General features: G+C 46.1%; 1 protein-coding gene across 1 annotated transcript in view; it reads right to left on the reverse strand.

Annotated features, from left to right (window-relative positions):
* Positions 1 to 18,745, reverse strand: part of fam161a (FAM161 centrosomal protein A) — a 30,105-nt gene extending 11,360 nt beyond the window's left edge. Inside the window, 4 exon segments of the mRNA XM_055639928.1 lie at positions 6,710 to 7,454; positions 7,457 to 7,863; positions 12,960 to 13,195; positions 18,108 to 18,745. Of these exon segments, the coding sequence (XP_055495903.1) occupies positions 6,710 to 7,454; positions 7,457 to 7,863; positions 12,960 to 13,195; positions 18,108 to 18,269 (1,550 nt within the window). The 5' untranslated portion in view covers positions 18,270 to 18,745.
* Positions 18,746 to 20,050: the final 1,305 nt, after the last annotated feature.

Genomic DNA, 20,050 nt, shown 5'->3' on the forward strand with positions numbered 1-20,050 from the left:
TCTAAATATTATTTAGTTCACATCAAACAGACAGACCCGTACAACGCAATGATAAGGCACATTGCAGGAATGCATGAATTGCATCAATATGACTGCAAAGAGCCCGAGTAGTAAGACAAAAACAAGGAGCTGCAGTTGCTGCTTAACAAAAAAAACAGCAAGGTCCTGACCCGAAACGTCACCTCTCCGTGTTCTCCAGAGATGCTCCATGACTTGCTAAATTACTCCAGCACTTTATGGGATTTTGTTTAAGTAATAAGGCAGATGAACCGACAGCACACAGGAATATAGGATTGTTGCTATTAGAGGGGTGTTTGAAAGAAGGGGTGGACTGTCAACTCAACAGGGTATATATAGAATCTTCAGATATGATGGGGAAAGGGTGTAAAAAGGGAAGTTGCATTTCAATGTTAATTAAAGAGTCCATTACTGTGATAGTAGGCAGAATGTGTAGCAAATAGAACATGAGTTTACCTTAGAAACAAAATGGGAGAAGGTGGATAAAAAAAAAAAAATTCATGTTGTGGGAATTAAACAGGCTTCTTAAAAGTCAATGAAAATGAAATTGGCCAGTCACAGAGAAACAATACAACTACAACCATCAAGTCTCACAGAAGTCCAGTCAACAGTTCCAAATGGAATATTACTCCAATGCCTGGATGAAAATTGCCCGATTAGAGTCAATGGTTCTTTCAAAACTTCAGACTGGCTATCATAAACCAACAAACATGGAAGGTTTACTAAACAACAATACTGCTGCACTGTTACTGTTCTTCATAACTGGACTCAGGACCTAGTTTTGCCTAAATTTCCCCCACACCAAGCTGGAGAAAGAAAAGTTAGATCACTCTCTGTTCAGAGGCCAGTTCAGATCTAAATTGATTATCCCAGTGGAGGCACAAGGAACATCCGATGCTGGAATTTTAAGCAAAATACAAGTGCGAGTGGAACTCAGTAAATCAGGCAGCATCTGTGGAAGGAATGGATAAATTATGTTTTGGATCAGGACCCTTCTTCAGACCAAATCAGAGTTACAACCCAAAAGGTACTCTATTCATTCCCTCCACAGATGCCTGACTTGCTGAGTTCCTCCTGCAGTATGCGTTTTATTGAATACTCAATGAAGATACTAGACCTTCAACTTTAATAGATTGTAGCGTACCCGGAGTTGTCTGTTAAAGAACGAGGCAGATCCGAAGTTTGTCCAAAGATACTGTTCTTTATTGCTACGTTAATTCTCCTCACTCACCACCCCATGTGCGTGCGTGATTAATACCTTAAATACTCCCCAGGGGCACCCATGACCACACCTTGACCCCTACCTCTCGTCACCGGGACACGTGACCCCCCCCACCCCAGAACCGGAGGCACAATAATGGACGGGTAGCCAAACGAGGTGGCCGGACCTCGTACATAAGTCCCCACACAAAAGTTTATTTTCTAGTAAGGACGAACTAGGTGGGGACCCTCGACGGCGAGGCTGGGCCACCTCGACTGACTCACTCAGGTCCAATTGGGCCGGCTTCAAACGAGCCACCGACACGGTCTCCCGCCGACCCCCCAATGTCCAATTCAAAAGTCATGGGTCCGTGCCGTAGCACCCGAAAAGGACCTTCGTAAAGGCGCTGTAAGGGTGACCTGTGGGTGTCGTGGTGGAGGGAGTCCTTACTGACAGTCCACAAGAGCCGGCGGCACATGAGATGGAGCGACACCATGCCGAGACATTGGGACAGGAGACAGGGCGCCGACCCTCTCCCACAGTCAGACCAACATGGATGATGGCGACTCCTGGGGGCCGCCAGCGGTTGGGATAAACTCCCCGGGCACGGTCAGTGGAACGCCGTAAACAAACTCGGCTGATGAAGCCTGCAAGTCCTCCTTAAGGGCGGTGCGGATCCCTAGCAGGATCCACGGCAACTCATCCATTCAACCGGGACCGGTGAGTCGAGCCTTGAAAGCGTCCTTCAGCCGTCGGTGGAAATGTTCCACCAACCCATTCGACTGGGGTGATAGGCCGTTGAGTGGTGGATCTGAGCCCCAACAGGCGTGCCATTGCAGACCACAGCTCGGACGTGAATTGGGCACCCCGGGCGGATGAGATGTCCAGCGGTACCCCAAAACGGGCAACCCAATAGGCCACCAGGGCACGCGCGCAGGACAGGGCCCAGGTGTCAAACAAATGGGATGGCCTCCAGCCACTGGGTGAAACGGTTCACCACCGTAAGCAAGTGTGAATGCCACGGGACTGAAGCAGCGGCCCCAAGAAATTCATGTGGATGTGGTCGAAACATCGGCGAGGCTCTGCAAAATCTTGAACTGGTGGACCAAACCATGAATGGTGTTGAAAACCCGACGACGCCAGGCCGCCGGAACAATAGGCCGCGGCTGCCCCATGGAGACGTCACACAGGACGGTGATGCCAGTGGAACCCAAAGGCACGTCCCCGAGCACCAGCCCTGTGATAGCAGTTCGGTACACCCTCATCTCCTCGCCCGCTAGCGGCGCCGCCACAGCGGAGTAATCGATTCGCACGGACACGTCGAGAATGGCCATAACAGCCAGGCGGGGCAAGGGGTCCACGACCAGGTTATTTTTCCCGGCGATGTGGCGGATGTCTGTCGTGAACTTGGAGATAGCGGTGAGTTGGCGCTGATGCCGAGTGGATCAATGGTCGGCAACCTTGGTGAAGGCGAAAGTGAGGGGCTTATAGTCAGTAAATGCAACAAAGTCCAGGCCCTCCAGGAAATAACGGAAATGCCTAACTGCCTAGGGCATAAAGCGAGCAGCTCCCGGTCGAACGTGCTATATTTATGCTCCACCGGGTTGAGTTGGTGGCTGAAAAAGGCGAGAGGCCACCAGTGACCGTCAACAAACTGTTCCAACACACCACCAACTGCAGAGTCTGAGGCATCCACAGTTAGTGCTGTAGGGGCGTCGACCCACGGATGTACCAGCATCATCGCCCGAGCCAACACCTCTTTCGCCCCCTCGAAGGCCGTCACGGCGACGTCAATCCACTTCACGTCCTGTTGCTTGCCCGACAACAGGTGAAATAGAGGCCGCAGTATTCTCCTCGCCGCAAAACACTTATCCGGGTTTATTATCAACCCGACCTCGTACAGGAGCTGGCACAACAACCGGAGATGGGCGCAAACGACTCGCCACCAGGATGTCGTCTAGATAAATGAAGACAAAATCAAGCCCTTAACCCACAGTGTCCATCAGGCGTTGGAATGCCTGTGCGGCATACTTAAGGCCGAAGGGCATATGGACAAATTCGAAGAACCCGAAGCTCTGATTGGTGATGATAGCCATTTTGGCACATCCTCCACTCGCACGGGATCTGGTTGTACTTCCTGACCAGGTCAATTTTGGAGAAGAATTTAGCTACAGCTAGATGGACAGAGAAGTCCTGAATGTGTTGGACAGGGTACCGGTCTGCAATCGTGGCGTTATTCAGGCAGCGGTACTCGCCACAAGGCCTCCAGCCCCCGGAGACCTTGGGCACCATGTGCAACGGGGAGGCCCATGGGCTGTTTGATCGTCAAACAATTCCCATTGCTTCCATCTTTTGAAACTCCGCCTTCGCAAGCCGGAGTTTGTCAGGGGCCAGTCTGCGGGCGCGGGCACGAAGCGGCGGCCCCGAAGACAGAATGTGATGATGTACTCCATGCTTCGGGTTGATCAAGTTGATTTGAGGGGTCAGGATAGCCTTGGTACACTGCCACAATTTGTGCATAGATTTTGTCTACCGCCGCCACCGGGTTGCGAACTGGCACAGCAGACGCAGCAGGGCACTAGGAGATTGCTACGACCGTCGAAGCATGGACAAGGCGCTGTCCCCTCACGTCCACTAGCAGAGATTGCACCCAAGAAAATCTGCACCCAACAATGGCTGTGACATGTCTGCCACTGTAAATGACCAGAGAAAATGCCAAGCGCCAACTATCAAAGGTATGGTGCAGACCTCATACATCTGTATGGGGCCACCATTCGCAGCAGTCAACAAGGGCCCCCCGCTTACCGGCACGGGGGTCCATCCCAGACGGGGTCAACACGCTGACCACAGCCCCCATATCGACCAAAGATCTTTGGCCCAAGTGCCAGTCCCAGGCGTAAAGGCGATGAATCTTGCCGACCGCTGTGACGATCACCGGAGGCCGGCCCCAGTGTTTCCCGGAAACGCACAGAGTGGACGGCATTGGCGGGCCGCCGAGCCCCAACGCTGGTGGTATAAGTACCATTCCTCTTTAAGGACTTCCCCTTTAAGGGCAGGCTCCAGATGCTCCGCGGAGCCCCTGGTGGGCGTGGTTCTAGGCCGCTGCGCCTTCCTGGGCATTGTGGACACCCAATCCCGCACACCCACTTCCTGCCGCCTGGCCAGCCACAGTTCGTCAGCATGCTCCCCTAGAGCCCGAGGGTTTTCGAAACTTACCCCTGCATGGAGTGGGCGAATGTTGGCTGGAAGCTGTTGCAGGTAGGCATATTCAAAAAGCATGCAATGCTGGTGGCCGTCCATGAGCGAGAGCATCTCGCTCATTGGGGCAGATAGTTTCCGGTCACCGAGCCCGCCCATGTTGAAAATGTGGGCCGCTCGCTCCATCCAACTGAAGCCGAAGGTACGGAGCAGCAGAGCCTTCAGGCCGCCATATTTATCCTGCACATAGGGAATTATTCACCCGGCCTTTTCCTGGTCGAGCACGCCGACCACATAATGGTATCGGGTCTCATCGTTGGTTACCCCGCGAAAGAAGAATTGTTACTCGGCCTGCTGAAACCATACCTGTGGCTGGGCGGTACAGAAGGTCGGCAGCTTCAGGGCGACGGTGCTGAATTGGGCCTGGTAGGCGGTGGCGATGGAGATTCGGGTGCTGGCGGGGCGCATTTCTTCTTCCAGAATTTTTATTCTGGACGCCGGGGTCACCAAATGTAGCGGACGCGGAGTTGTCCGTTAAAGAATGAGGCAGACACGAGGTTTGCCCAAAAATACTGTTCTTTATTGTTAGGCTAATTCTCCTCATTGACCAACCCTGTACGTGCACAATTAACACCCGATACACAGAGTGGAAGGGCCAGTTTAAATTTGCATTTGATCTCTCAGCATTATCAGAATGGGTTCTCAAATCAGAGCAACTAAAAATGTAAATGATTAAATAACTTTTCTTTATCTTAATACTTTCCAACACACCAATATAATGAATGTAAGTTTAAAAACCGAAATCATATTTTAGTCTTTTATGGCTATTAGATTAAAAATTCATTTGCAACAAAAGGCCTTGATGACTTTTAGACAGCAAGCAGTCTAAAACCCATCAGGGCATTTCTTGGTTAGGACTTCAAGATATGCCACCTGAGGTCTGGCTGTCACCTACAGCCTGCTCCACTTTATTTCACAGGAGGTCTCTTACATATGGAGGGGCTTCCTTGACTCCCTCACTGTGTCTGGTTTAAATTAGTGCAAGAAGGTGGACACCACTGGTGGCAAATGTGGGCAGTGAGCCAGATCCCGTATGATCTGCCCAACAGTAATTCCAATAAGATGGGAAGCAAGAAAATTGTAGAGTAATGCTGAATCAACTAGCTTGATGCAAGTCAAAATCCTTTGCACATTTTCTATTACACAGGGACTCGTTAGGATACAAATGACTAATTTTTGGTAATATTACATTATGCAAACTACCTCATATATTTTTAAAACAATTTTCAAACTAGAAGTAATAATATGTTTCATGTTATTATTTAATGACTGAATACTGTATATAACCCATTAATTTAATTATGGTAATGTTAGCATGATTCTACAATTAAATTAAATTACCACCGGGTGGCGCCTCGCCACCAGTCTGTCAATCTTTTCGTTTTTTTGGTTATCTTAGTGTGTTTTAAAAGTATGTGTTAATGTTCCCTGGTTTTTTCATGTGGGGGGTGCGGGAGGGGCCTGGGGAAAACTTTTTTCAATCTCTTACCTTGCCAGAGATGCGATTGTTTTCCGGATCGTATCTCCGGTCGCTCTGCGGCCTAACATCATGGAGCTGGCGGCCTTGCTCGAGACTGACTTTGAGCCCCACCGCGGGGCCATGGACTTACCATCAGAGCCTGCGATCCCTTGCCTGGGATCGACGCTCCAACCGCGGCCTGCAGATTTCATCATCGAGGAGTTCGCAGTCTCGGGTAGAGATTGATGTCGGGAAGCTCCAACGTCACAGGAGGTTCGACTAGCCCCGACCCGGGGTCCGATAGCCCGGCACAGGGGAGCTGAGACCCCCCCCCCGATGCGAGAGCTTGATCGCCCTGAAGTGGAGGGCTCGACCTCCAGCCACGGGAGCCAAGATCGTCCCGTCAACGGAAGGCTCAAGGCCCCCGACCGCGTGAGAACAAAGAAGTGAAGAGATTGAACTTTTTTTTGCCTTCCATCACAGTGAGGAATGTGGAGGAGTCACTGTGGTGGATGTTCATGTTAATATGTATTTTGTGTGTCTTGTTGCTTTTCATTGGTATGAATGTATGGCAGTATGTTGCAAAACATATTTGGCTAATTATGATAACAAGTGTATGTAGAATGATCTAATATTAGTTACCATAGAAAAAAAGATAATTCTGATTTATGGACCATTCTCAGGAATGGATTCCATACGTACAAATGATTACAGAAGTGCACCCCTTGGAAACATTGTGGTAATATTTTCAGTTAAGTGTGCAGAAATCTTACCTGACAGATTCTTTCTTCTTTGAAGCTTTAGTGCTCTTTATAATTTCCAAGTCCAAAGATCTCGATGGAGGTAAATTAATGATAATATGCGATTTTGACTGTTTTCTGCAAGGCCACTCTTGCAACTGAGTTTCATCTACTGTTGTGTCATTCATAACGTTGTTTTTTGAAAAAACATGCGGAGTATGCAGTTGGAAGGGTTCACATACAGTTGCCAACTTTAATTTCTTTTTCATGAGTTGTCTCTGAGATTTTCTGTGCAAAATCTGAAAATCTGGAACTTTGGCATTAATCTGGGGTTTGAATTTCAGTTTTTTATCTGGCTCACAACATACCTTTTTTTTTCTTTTCAAAACAGCATTATTAAGCATACTTTGTGGAAGGGATGCACTGTTTAACATTTCTTGAGCTCTCACTTTCATCCTTATTGTTCTGTAGAGCTCCTCCTCTTCAATCCTATCAATGATCTTTTGATCATGAAGATATTTGGGGACAGGTTTTGCTTTAAATGTCTTTGTTTTCTTTACTGAAGATGCAAGGTCGATTATTTGCATGTTTTGAATTTCTTTCTTCTTTTCCTCCCTCTCAATAAAAGCAAATGGTTTTTGCATTGCCAGTAAAATCTCTTTGGTCCTTGCCTTAATAAACTTCCTCCTTTCCTCATTCCGTTCCATTATTTCTTCCATTAATGGGATATAGGTGTGGGCGGGTGCAGGGTTAGCACGGAATAGTTTTTGGCATTCTGCTCTTCCTCTAATTGTTTTCTTAGCGTATAATTCTCTATTTCCATTTCCGATCTAGACTTGATCTTTTGCTGCTTCTTTTCATCGTCTCTGAGGGTCATTTGGAAAGGTTCTGGTATTGTTATCTTTGGTGACCAGTGTTTGTGCTCCTTTTTAATTATTTTTGTTCTTTGCAAATTAGAACTTCCACGCTTTTCTGGCTTTTCACATGTGACATACATCTCCAAAGAAAATCCATCCCACATTCCCCGAATTCGATCTCTTCCATTGGATATAAAATTTTCCTCATCTGCTTTCAGATCTTCAGTGGACAATTCCGATAGGTTTAAGGAAACAATACTGTCCACCTCCGTAGACAAATTAGAAAGATGGTCATCATTTTTCTTATCTGAACTCGGTTTGCAGGTTGTACTATAAAAATGTACAAAGCAAAATTGTTTTACTTCATTATATTATGGTATATTTATTAAAATGGCTTGCATAACATATTCATATAAGATAACTTCTCAAAACTTAAGCACTGGGAAGTAGATGATGCAGAAAAATAGGATAATTTAGTAGATTACTTTCAGTCAAAGGGTCTTCAAGGTAGAAATCATTTTAGAATAGCAATCAGGAGGAAATTAAACCACAACTAAGGCAATGTATATAAAGTGCACCCTGAGATAAGGATAAGAGCTTGTGGACAATCAAAAGTTCAAATCTGTGCAAATGAAAAATTGACCTTACCTACTAAATGGATCAACACAGGAATGCACAAAAAAACCCAAGATAACATTGGATTTTGAACTCTGTGAAAGGGGGATAACATAGAACTAGTGCAAACGGGTGGCCAAAGGGTCAATTTCCATGCTATAGCTCTAATTTAACTAAACTTTGTTTCAAATTATATAGAAAACTAGACCAAGTGCAGACCCGTTGGGTCTGTTCCCCCAACATGCGGTTATGGGGGGGGGGAGGCGGCATGCAGCGTCACACACTAACTAGGAGAAAGGGGGGAGAGAGGAGAAAGGGGGAGAGAGGAGGAGAGGGGGAGAGAGAGGAGAGAGGGGGGGGGAGAGGAGAGAGGGGGGGGAGGAGGGGGGGAGAGAGGAGAGAGGAGAGAGGGGAGAGAGGACAGGTGCACAACCTTTTATCCGAAGATCCAAATAACGAAAACCTCCGAATAGCGACATTTTTTAGGTCCTTGAAGAAAGGTCCTTGAAACGTTCACCGAGGGCGGCCCGCAGAGGTGACAGCGGAACTCGGTCGGTCCTCGAAGAAAGGGGAACTAGGATCCCCATTCATAAAAGAGAGGTGAGAGGTATATTGGGCGGGAGGGTTAATAATTGACAATATGCTGCTACCTGCCAGCTGAGTTAAAATGTTTTCACGGTAGACTCACGATACACAGTGTATCGTGAGAGCGGGGAACCTTTTAACTCAGGGTGCAGGCAGGGTAGATTGTCACTCCCTTCAGTTTCAGACCTACACCCCTCTGCTTCCCGGCCATGTGTGTGACCCCTTCCCTCCCCTTCCAGATCCCCGCTCATTTTATCGGCGCGGGGGCTTTGTACTGTCTTACAGTCGCGATGCTAGCAGCACAGTGCCAGTCACCAAGACGTCAAATGCATTTAGCAGATCTCCCTTGAAGAGCAGACCCCCAGGCCCAGCAAACGGATTGAATCAAAACTCAAAGCCCCGTTCCAACTCCAGAGGAACAGTGTAGGGGCAGAAGCTGATGGTGTGGGGGTACGTCTTGGGGGTGGCGGCTCGGGCTGTGGCAGCGAACTGCCAGGTGTCGCCGTAGCAGCCCATCGGGGAGCGGATTCCTCTGGAGTTGGAGGGGGAGGGGGGTATTGTGCTGTTTGATCGCCCCCTGCTATCCCTGGGACAGGGAGACAGGACGTTCACCGAGGGCGGCCCGCAGAGGTGACAGCGGAACTTCCGGTCGGTCCTCGAAGAAAGGGGAACTAAATCCCCATCCAAAAAAGAGAAGGTGAGGGTATATTGCGCGGGAGGGTTAATAATTGACAATATGCTGCTACCTGCTCGCTGAGTTTAAAAGTTCCCACGGTAGACACGATACACAGTGTATCGTGAGTCTTGCGTGGGAACTTTCTAACTCAGCGTGCAGGCAGCAGCAGATTGTCGCTCCCTTCAGTTTCACCCCACCTACACCCCTCTGCTTCCCGGCCATGTGTGTGACCCCATCCCTCCCCTCTCCAGCTCCCCGCTCATCGCACCGGCGCGGGGGCTTTGCACTGTCTTCAAGTACTGTGATGCCAGTTGGTAAGGATAGTCTCGATGGTCAGGCATTGGGTCGACCACCAGCCCACCGCAACCAGGATCTGAGGAGACAGATGGACCTTCTTCAGTCTCAGAGGGAGCTGGTTCCTGTTGTCCTGAAAGGGGCACTGTACCCGCCCTTCAGGAAGAAGAGACGCTGAGGGGACGCTCCAACTCGGGACGGGGCGTCGTAGGGGGAGCGGGTTCCTGTTGGAGAGTCTCCGGGAGAGGGGAGACCGCCCTGGGGAGAGGTGGGGTGTTTGCAGAGAGGGAGGGGGCAAGGGCGGTACAGTTCCCAGTCTCAGCTCCAGTCCAAGGGGAGAGGCCGGAGACGGGGACCAAGGGGACAGGGACCCCCAGGGCAAAGACGGAGGAGACCCACAGAGCAGCAACTCCAGCCCAGCCCCGGAGGAACACGTAGGGGCAGAAGTGATGGTGTCTTGTTCTTGGGGTGGCGCAGCTCGGGCTGTGGGCAAACTGCCACGGCAAGTAGCGGCCCATCGGGGAGGGGATTCCTCTGGAGGGGAGGGGAGAGGGGGGTATTGTGCTGTTTGATCGAGCTATCCCAGGGACAGGGAGACACAGCGGCTTTTTAGACTGGGGGCAATCACTTCCAAAGTTCTGCCCACACAGTCAGTACACCTCTCCTACACTGCATTTCATACAAACATTTATTCTGCATGAAAAAACGACATTGAAGACTCAAACTCGCGACCGAGTAAACTGCCGGGATCAAGGCGCAAACTCGCGACCTTGCGGATATGAGCCGAGCACTCTACCACTGAGCCAGCCATTAAAATCTACACTAAAAAAATTCCATCCGAAGAGGGGATTACGAAAAGTGTCTGGTCCCAAGGCTGTCGGATAAAAGGTTGTGCACCTGTATAGGGAGAGGAGATAATTGGGGAGAGAGGGAGAGAGGTATAGGGAGAGAGAGATAATTGGGGAGAGGGGGAGGGGGGGAGGGGGGAGGGGAGGAGAGTGGGGGGAGGGGGGAGAGGGAGAGGGAGAGAGGGAGGGAGAGGGAGAGGGAGAGGGAGAGGGAGAGGGAGAGGGAGAGAGAGGAGAGGAGAGGGAGAGGGAGAGGGAGAGGGAGAGGGAGAGAGAGAGGGAGAGCCATTTTTAATCAACCCAAACAACCATTTGCAGGCAGTGCTTTTTTACTTGAAACTAACTATATTTTCATTTTCAAACCAAATTAAGGGTACTCACAGAGTCTAGATTGACAGAGCTCCAGCTTGCAGAGACTAATTGAGGCATACCACTTCCTGGTTTTATAGTCCCTTCCCCTGCCTCCAGCGGGGACAGCAGAGAGAATGGGGAATTTTGTAAAAACATTAATATCTCTGTCATTTTTCATCGACAGGAAAAATCCTCGGCACACATACGGCGGAGGGGGGCTCTGAGCGAGGTGGCCAAAAATGACGGCCGTAGGTGGCGGCATTCTCTCAGAAATCGCAACACAGATAGCCAGAACCGGTCAAGAACAGACTTTTAGTAATATAGAAGATAGATAGATAAATAAGGATGGAATACTCAGCAGTGGAGTGACCAATCTGGATTCATTGGTAAATGTATCAACAATTTACATATGAAAGGTAAAACCTTCATTATCTACATTAATAATCTAAATTATTAATATGCAAATTATAAACTGAAGAGTACCAAGAAAAAGGGAAAAAATGTGCGCGTAATGGAGAAATGTTTACAACCATCTAATGAGAAGTATGAAGAGGAAAGAACATAATTGAGCGAATACTGTAAGGTACAAAAAGATTCGCAAATTGGGCCAATTGTGGAGGCCACAGATCATTATAATTACATCTGAATTTGTTGAGGAAAAAAACCCATTAGTGGATCTCAAACAGGAGTGATGCAACGTGCTTCAATGACACTATTACATTTAGGGGACAGCTCTACCATGGATATTAAGGCAGAGGGAGCGATAGTTCTTAAAAAGTGATAGCTTGAATTTTAACTAAAAACAAGGAACTGCAGATACTGGTTTACAAAAAAAGGCATAAAGTGCTGGAGTAACTCATCAGGTGAGGCAGCACACTGACTGGTTTGAAGATGGGTCCTGACCCAAAATGGCACTTATCCATGGTCTCCAGAGATGCTGCCTGACCTGCTGAGTTACTCCAGTGTATTTTTTAGCTTGAGTTTAACAAGGCGAACCAATAGAAAAGAAAATATTGCATTATTAACAAGGAGGAAGACCAGAAGAAGTGGTCTCTGGAGGCTGATTGCAAGGTGATCAGATAGCACTTGGCAAATCTGTGCAAAGGCTGAGAAAGACCAATGTAGTACAATGAAGGGAGATTCAAGGAGACAGAAGCAAATTCCAACCCAGTAAATGGCCTTCAAAGTCTATGAACACTTCAGATATGCAAGGAAGAATAAGGGGGGGGGGGGGGGGTACGTGGTAGTCTATATAAAACTAGAAATCTTTGTGTGTCAGGAACCGGGTACTGATTGGGGATGATCAGCCATGATCACATTGAATGGCGGTGCTGGCTCAAAGGGCCAAATGGCCTACTTCTGCACCTATTGTCTATCCTTGTTCAGCTGTTGAATTGCAAATGAGCTCTCAGAATTTGAAACTATAGGATTTCAATTGGCTGGTGTGGCTTTCCAGTAATGGGCTTGTTCGCATTCAGGAACTTGTGGTGAGATAGAACTGAGGCTATCAATTACATGCTGATGTCAGTGCACTGAAGGTAAAGTTGAGAGTTCAAGAAGTCCCTGCTAAAATGTCCCTTCATGACATTTCCCTTCTAAAATGTCCCTTCATAACTTTGCTACTAGACATATGAAAGGGGTTGTCAGGCTCTGTGCAATCAAGTAGATACATTAATGAGCAGAGGCATTGTCCAGGAAGAACAGTAACATACCAGCAAGGTAGTGAATTAGCAGAATATAATGATTGTACAGATAGCAGATTAGAAAAAGAAAATGAAAGACAGTGACTGGGAAATGCTGAGAAGCTGGAAGTAAAGTAGGAGGATAAACAGAGTACAAAAATAACTCTGCTCCACGTGTCAACCAACAGAGATCGATATTCAGTTCAAAACTGTTTTGATTTATAACAGGCATTTTCTTTTTGCCTTAAACTTCACAGTGCGCAATTAATTTTTACCACCACTAAAAGAACCATGCAGTTCTTATTTGTCTTTTGTATTATGGTAGATAGCAAGATCAATTTTGTTTCCTTTTGAACATGTGACCAATGTGCCTACCTGAAACATACTGGAGTTTCACAGGGATCCTTTGAAGCAATGATCTCACTTCTGACATGCAGTTTACTCTCATACAATTTCTCTAGTTGTGCCATAGCATGAACATGTGCATTTTTCAGATTCTCTATTTGCTTATAGTAATCTTCATTGGACTTGCCACACAAATTGCTGGAGATCAAGGAATCTTCACTGTCCACATAATAAACGTTTTCTTCTGGATCAAAATAATTTTCATTCTTAAAAACAGAAAATTGGTTGTTTTTTCCTGTTTGTCACAATTTACTATTGTCATGTCAACAAAATACTACACTGCCACTACTATGTTATTGTTAGATGAGGAGGGGCAAGAGTATATTTAAAACAAAACAAACAAAAGATAGCAAGTAATATTCCAGAAAATCCAAAACCAAACAAGCCACACCAGCCAACAAATTACAAACATTCAACCTAAAATGCAGTGAATATTTATTTTCTTCTGCAAAAATTGCATTAAAATAATTCTAAAATTAGTTAAATCATTCAGAATTAAAATATTCTAAATAGAAGGAAGAATATAAATTTAATGAGTCATTCAATGAGTCAGTAAACAGTCCACGTCCTACACTGGAGGTCAGTGTATGACAATCTAGCCTAATGTTCTTCATAGGAGTATACAACAGGATCTCAATAGTCATTGGGAGACAGAGAAACAAATATGCAGACAGATTACCGAAATATACAAAAGCAACAGAGTTGTTGTGGTGGGTGACATTAACTTCTCCAAAATTGACAAGGACTTGGTGCAAAAGAGAATCAAGTCAAGGGTGTTTTATTGACAAATGTCCCAAAACAGAACAATTAAATTCTTACTTGTAGCAGCAATTTGTGAGGTGTATCCAAGAGTTTTATAAAACCGTTTGTGGATAGTCCAACTCGAGGAGGGACGAAACTGGACCTTGTGTTGGGAATAGATCCTGGCCAAGAATCGTGATCACAACTATCCCTAATCAAAACATTCTTAATACTTATGTAGTTAATAATATATTTTATATCTTTTATTTATTTATTTATTTTTTTAAATTGCAATGACAATAAAAAAAAGATATAAAATATATTATTAACTACATAAGTATTAAGAATGTTTTGATTAGGGATAAGTCTGGACCTGATGAGGAGATACTAAATTGGAGCAACAAGTTGGAGTTACAATGTACAGGTGCACAACTTTTTATCCGGAGTTCCGGAAACCGAAAAGCTCCGAAAACCGGACATTTTTTCCAGGATGTCGTCTGCACATCAAAGCTCGCGTTTGGCGCCAAACTTGAGCCGAAACGACCCACGGTCAACCCAGGTCTGTACTACTGTAGCGGCTGCCTCCTCCCCGGAGACCGGGGAGACACTTAAACATCTGTAAATCATTGCTTAAATGTTAGTCAGTTAGTTTGGAGGGCTTTTATGTGAAGGGGGGGGGGGGGGGGGGGGTTGAAGGGGGAAACTTTAATTCTTAGTCCCCTACCTGGTCGGAGAGGCGGGGAGCGGGCAATGCCTTACCGGGTCGCCGTGCAGTAAGCTCCGGAGCGCTGTGGCCGCCGACTCCCAACATCGCGGAGCTGGGGCTGCGGGCGTCCGGCCGCGGGCGGCGCTGGATTTGGAGCGCCGCGCAGCCAGGGGTAGAGTTGCCGGGGTCAGAGCACCAACCGGCGCCGCCCTGGTAGGGGATTAAGAATTAAAGTTTCCCCCTTCACCCCCCCCACCACATAAAATCCCTCCAAACTAACTGATTAACATTTAAGCAATGATTTACAATGATTCCCCGGTCTCCGGGGAGGAGGCAGCCGCTCCAGACTTTTCAAGCCGCCCGCGCTACCTACCTATGCTAAAAATCTTCCATTCGGAAATCCGAAAAATTCCGAAATCTGAGAAGTGTCTGGTCCCAAGGCTTTCGGATAAAAGGTTGTACACCTGTATTAGGCAGGTGCTAGGGAGAATAAATTGGATCTATTTGTTTGTTGGGTAAATTAGCATCTGACATTTCGGGCATACCCTACAGAGACTGTGTGTAGTGACACACCTATTGTTATATTTAGAGATCACAAAAAACCTGAGAGACAGTGAATTGGGATTATGGATCAGCCATAACAGCCTCACAACAGGGTATCGGTGCAGACCATCTCTAGATGGCCCAGACAGGTTTTGGGAGCTGCAGGGGTGGATACTGACACTTTCAAATCTCATTCCACCAGGGCTGCAGCAACATCGGCAGCAAGAGATATGGAAGTGGTTTAAAGGCCAGTTGATCAAAGTTCAGGATCTGCAGAGTCCAATAAGGAGGAGGAATAATGATGGCATGGTACGGGAACCTTAGATGACCAAAGAGGTTATAAATTTGGTCAAAAAGCGTATGTAAGATTTAAGAAGATTAAATCAGACAGGGTCTTTGAGGGAAAATAAAGCAAGTAGGAAAGAACTCAAGCACGAATTTACGGGCCAAAAAATAGCTTTGGCAAGTCGTATAAAGAAAATCGCAAGGATTTTTATAACTACATTAAAAATAAAATGGTAACCAGGGAGAAGATGGGACTACTCAAGGATAAAGAAGAGAATGTGTACTTGGAATCAGAGGATATAGTTGAGGTACTAAACAAGTACTTTGCATCTGTATTCACCAAGGAGAAGGACATGGGGGCAGTGAGATTAATGTGCAAAACGAGAAGGGTCCCGACCCGAAAAACCAACCATCCTTTTTCTCCAGAGATGCTGCCTGATCCACTGCCTTACTCCAGCATTTTTTGTTCATTTTACCAACACGCAATGACAGTTTCAAATTTAGAAGGTGGTGGTGTGGGGGATCTTAAAGAGCATTGCGATGAATAAATTCCCAGGGCCTAATGTGATCGATCCCAGGTTATTAATAGGGGCAAGAGAGGATAATGCAGGAGCTTTAATGTAGATCTTTGGATCATCAAAGTTCCTCATAATAGGCAGATCTAGAAGATTAAGATGCATGGGATTCACAGTGACTTAGTTGCATGGATTCAGAACTGTTTTACTAATATAAGACAAAGTGTTGTGATGGAAGAACTTTATTCAGGCATGATGACTGTGACCAGTGGAGTTCTGCTGAAACCTGTGCTGCGACCTCTGTTGTTTGCGGTATATATATATATATATATATATATATATATATATATATAGATATATATATATATATATATATATCTATATATATATATACACTGGGATATAGAGTTGCAGAAATGGGTGGAGAAATGGGAGATAGAGTTTAATCATAGCAAGTGAATAGTGTTACACACGTTGGGGGGGGTCAAATGTAAGGGGAAAGTATAATCAATGGCAAGACCCTTAACAGCATTAATGTGCAGAGGGATCTTGGGGCCCAAATTCATAGCTCCCTGAAAGTGGCAACACATAGAAACATAGAAATTAGGTGCAGGAGTAGGCCATTCGGCCCTTCGAGCCTGCACCGCCATTCAATATGATCATGGCTGATCATCCAACTCAGTATCCCGTACCTGCCTTCTCTCCATACCCCCTGATCCCCTTAGCCACAAGGGCCACATCTAACTCCCTCTTAAATATAGCCAATGAACTGGCCTCAACTACCCTCTGTGGCAGAGTTCCAGAGATTCACCACTCTCTGTGTGAAAAAAGTTCTTCTCATCTCGGTTTTAAAGGATTTCCCCCTTATCCTTAAGCTGTGACGCCTTGTCCTGGACTTCCCTAACATCGGGAACAATCTTCCTGCATCTAGCCTGTCCAACCCCTTAAGAATTTTGTAAGTTTCTATAAGATGCCCCCTCTCAATCTTCTAAATTCTAGAGAGTATAAACCAAGTCTATCCAGTCTTTCTTCATAAGACAGTCCTGACATCCCAGGAATCAGTCTGGGTGAACCGTCTGTGCACTCCCTCTATGGCAAGTAGATAGAGTGTCAAAAAAGGTGCATGCTGTGCTTGCGTTGTTTGTTCAGGGCAGTGAGTATTAGATTCAGGAAATCATGACGCAGCTTCATAGGACTTTGCTTAGCCTACATATATGGTGTATTGTGTACAGTCTGGTCACTCCAAGGATGTGGAAGCTTTGGAGAGGATGCAGAAGAGTTTACCAGAATGCTACCTGGATTCAAGGGTATTAGTTATAAGGAGAGGTTAGACAAAAAACGAATTAAGCCTGGTGTGTCATAGGCTGGGTGGAGACCTGATAGAAGTATATAAAATGATGAGGGGTATAGATAGGGTAGACATAGAACATTTATCACTGAGTGAAATGTTAAAGAATAGAGGGTATAGCTTTAAGGTGAATGGGACAATGTTTAAAGGAGATGTAGTGGATTTTTGTTACCCACATAATGTGATGGATGCCTGGAATATGCTGCCAGTGGTGGTGGTGGAGGCAGATTTAATCATGCTATTTAAGAGGCTTTCAGAAAGGGTACATGGATATGCAGTAGATGGTGGGGTATTGATTGTATGCAGGCAGATGAGATTAGTTACACTGACAACATGTTCGGTACAGACATTGTAGGTAGAAGAGCTTGTACCTGTGCTTTACTTTTCTATGTTCTCAGATGTTTTCTAGGCTCGATTGACATTGTCAATTAATAACAGGTTACTTAAAATGACCTGGACTCAGATTGTTTTCTACTTAATAAGTAATTGTTTCCCCTATTCAGTTATGTTTGTACTTAAACAATACCTATTTTCTTGAAGCCAAGATAAATTTACATTAAATGTTATCTAGTTAATGCCAAAAATTGCCGTAAAAACATCATGACAATTCTAACTCCATTTTCATTAAAAAGTAGTTAGAATAAATCACCATTATAGATATAATTCCATGACCTGAACACCGACTAAACTCTCAATAAGGATCAAAATTCTAAAAGGAGAAATTTCCATTGTCAAAAAAACATAACACTTAAAGAACCGTGCATAAAAATCTGTTGACGTGCCAAAACCCAACAGGGCATTACGAATTAGGCCATTTCAACGCGTTGTTTTAAACGTTAGCGGACAAATACACATCTCTTCGATCAACAACCTCGATAGCAAATAGGTTTTTTTAATGGGGGAAAATTGTGCCGCTTGCAGAATAGTGACCGTTCCTCGCCCATGTCCCGCCCTGAACTGCCCCCGCACTCAGCCTCTACCTGCACGCCGGCCATTCGGCGTCCGGCCATGGCCTCCTCTCTGCCGTGAAAGGTCCTGGGTATTCTGGTCTGCGGGCTCACAGGAATCTTGAAGCAGGAAGAGACGAGAGCAGAGTCTCCATGCGGATTGCAACTCCTCATCGCGGTGCCACCGTCCGCCATTGCCAGCAAAGGCCGTCGACCAGCGCTTAGCAACCGCCGCCAGCGCCCAGTAATGGCCAGCGCTTAGCAACCGCCGCCAGCGCCCAGTAATGGCCAGCGCTTAGCAACCGCCGCCAGCGCCCAGTAATGACCAGCGCTTAGCAACCGCCGCCAGCGCCCAGTAAAGGCCAGCGCTTAGCAACCGCCGCCAGCGCCCAGTAAAGGCCAGCGCTTAGCAACCGCCGCCAGCGCCTAGCAACCGCCGCCAGCGCCCAGTAATGGCCAGCGCTTAGCAACCGCCGCCAGCGCCTAGCAACCGCCGTCGTCCGCCATTACCCAGCAACAGTCTCCCACCAGCGCCCAGTAACCGCAGCCGCCGTGGCCGGACACACAACGCATCGTCTTTCGAAGAATATTCTCCAACAGTGGCTTCAGGTCATTTCCAAATTAAATACTACCAAGCAAGTCAGGCAACATCATTGGAGGGAGAAATTGTATGTAAGGTCACTGGGTCATAGGGCTTGACGCACAGAGCCGCTCAATCCATCTGGAGGACATCCGGCACTTCCGGTATATGTTATTAATGCTAGAAACGCGTACTTTCCGACCTGTTAAAAACCGCCAAAATGTTGATTTTTTTGCGCTGAAAAAAATTGTGGACGTTGGGGTAAGTGTGAGAGACATGCACCCAACTTCAGAATTCCAAAAGTGAAGCGAAATGAAGGTATAGAGAAGCGAGAACTGAAGGGACAACAGCAGCTAAAGTGCTTGGTAAACACTTTGAAATTATTGGGAATTATCGCGTTTGCTCACTGCATTTCATCAAGTAAGGAATTATTTGTGTTTTTTTCTTGATTCCTTTGGCATCTAAAAATTCTCAGAAGTGATAAATCTGGCTGTAAATTTTTCTTCAGATGCGTTTTCATTTTGTATGTAAAAACCCACTTGGGAACCATGGGCGATTAAAAAAAATTACAGCCAGATTTATCACTTCTGAAACTTTTTAGATGCCAAAGGAATCAAGAAAAAACACAAATAATGCCATAGTTGATGAAATGCAGTGAGCAAACGGCCAATGTTTGCTAAACACTCTGGCTGTTGTTGTCCCTTCAGCTCTCGCTTCTATCTACCGTCATTTCTCCTCACTTTTGGAATTCTAAAGTAGGCTAAATGTCTCACACGCTTATCCCGATTTCCATAATTATTTACAGCGCAAAAATTGACAATTTCAGCGGGTTTTAATGGGCCCGCTACGCTGGAAACAATGGTAGGTGCCTACCTGCAGTTCATCGCGTGTAATCCATTTGGAGTAGCGTAGCAACAGTACAGGTCATGGGTCGTGACCCGACTGCCGTGAAACCTCCCTATTGGAAATATTGGGAATTGTTACATTTGCTCACTGCATTGCATCAACAGTAAGGCATTATTTGTGGGTTTTCTTGATTCCTTTGCTATCTAAAAAGTCTCAGAAGTAATAAATCTGGCTGTAAATTTTGCTACAGAGGCGTTTTCTTTTTGTATGTAAAAACCCACTTCAGAACCATGGGCGATTTAAAAATTTTACAGCCAGATTTATCACTTTGAAACTTTTTAGATGCCAAAAGAATCAAGAAAAAACACAAATAATGCCTTACTGTTGATGAAATGCAGTGAGCAAACGGTCAATGTTCGCCAAGCACTCTGGCTGTTGTTGGCCCTTCAGCTCTCGCTTCTATCTACCGCCATTTCTCCTCACTTTTGGAATTCTGAAGTAGGCTAAATGTTTCTCACGCTTATCCCAATTTCCATAATTATTTACTGCA

Source organism: Leucoraja erinacea, chromosome 8 (assembly GCF_028641065.1).
Source record: "Leucoraja erinacea ecotype New England chromosome 8, Leri_hhj_1, whole genome shotgun sequence".
Lineage (NCBI taxonomy): Eukaryota > Metazoa > Chordata > Chondrichthyes > Rajiformes > Rajidae > Leucoraja > Leucoraja erinaceus.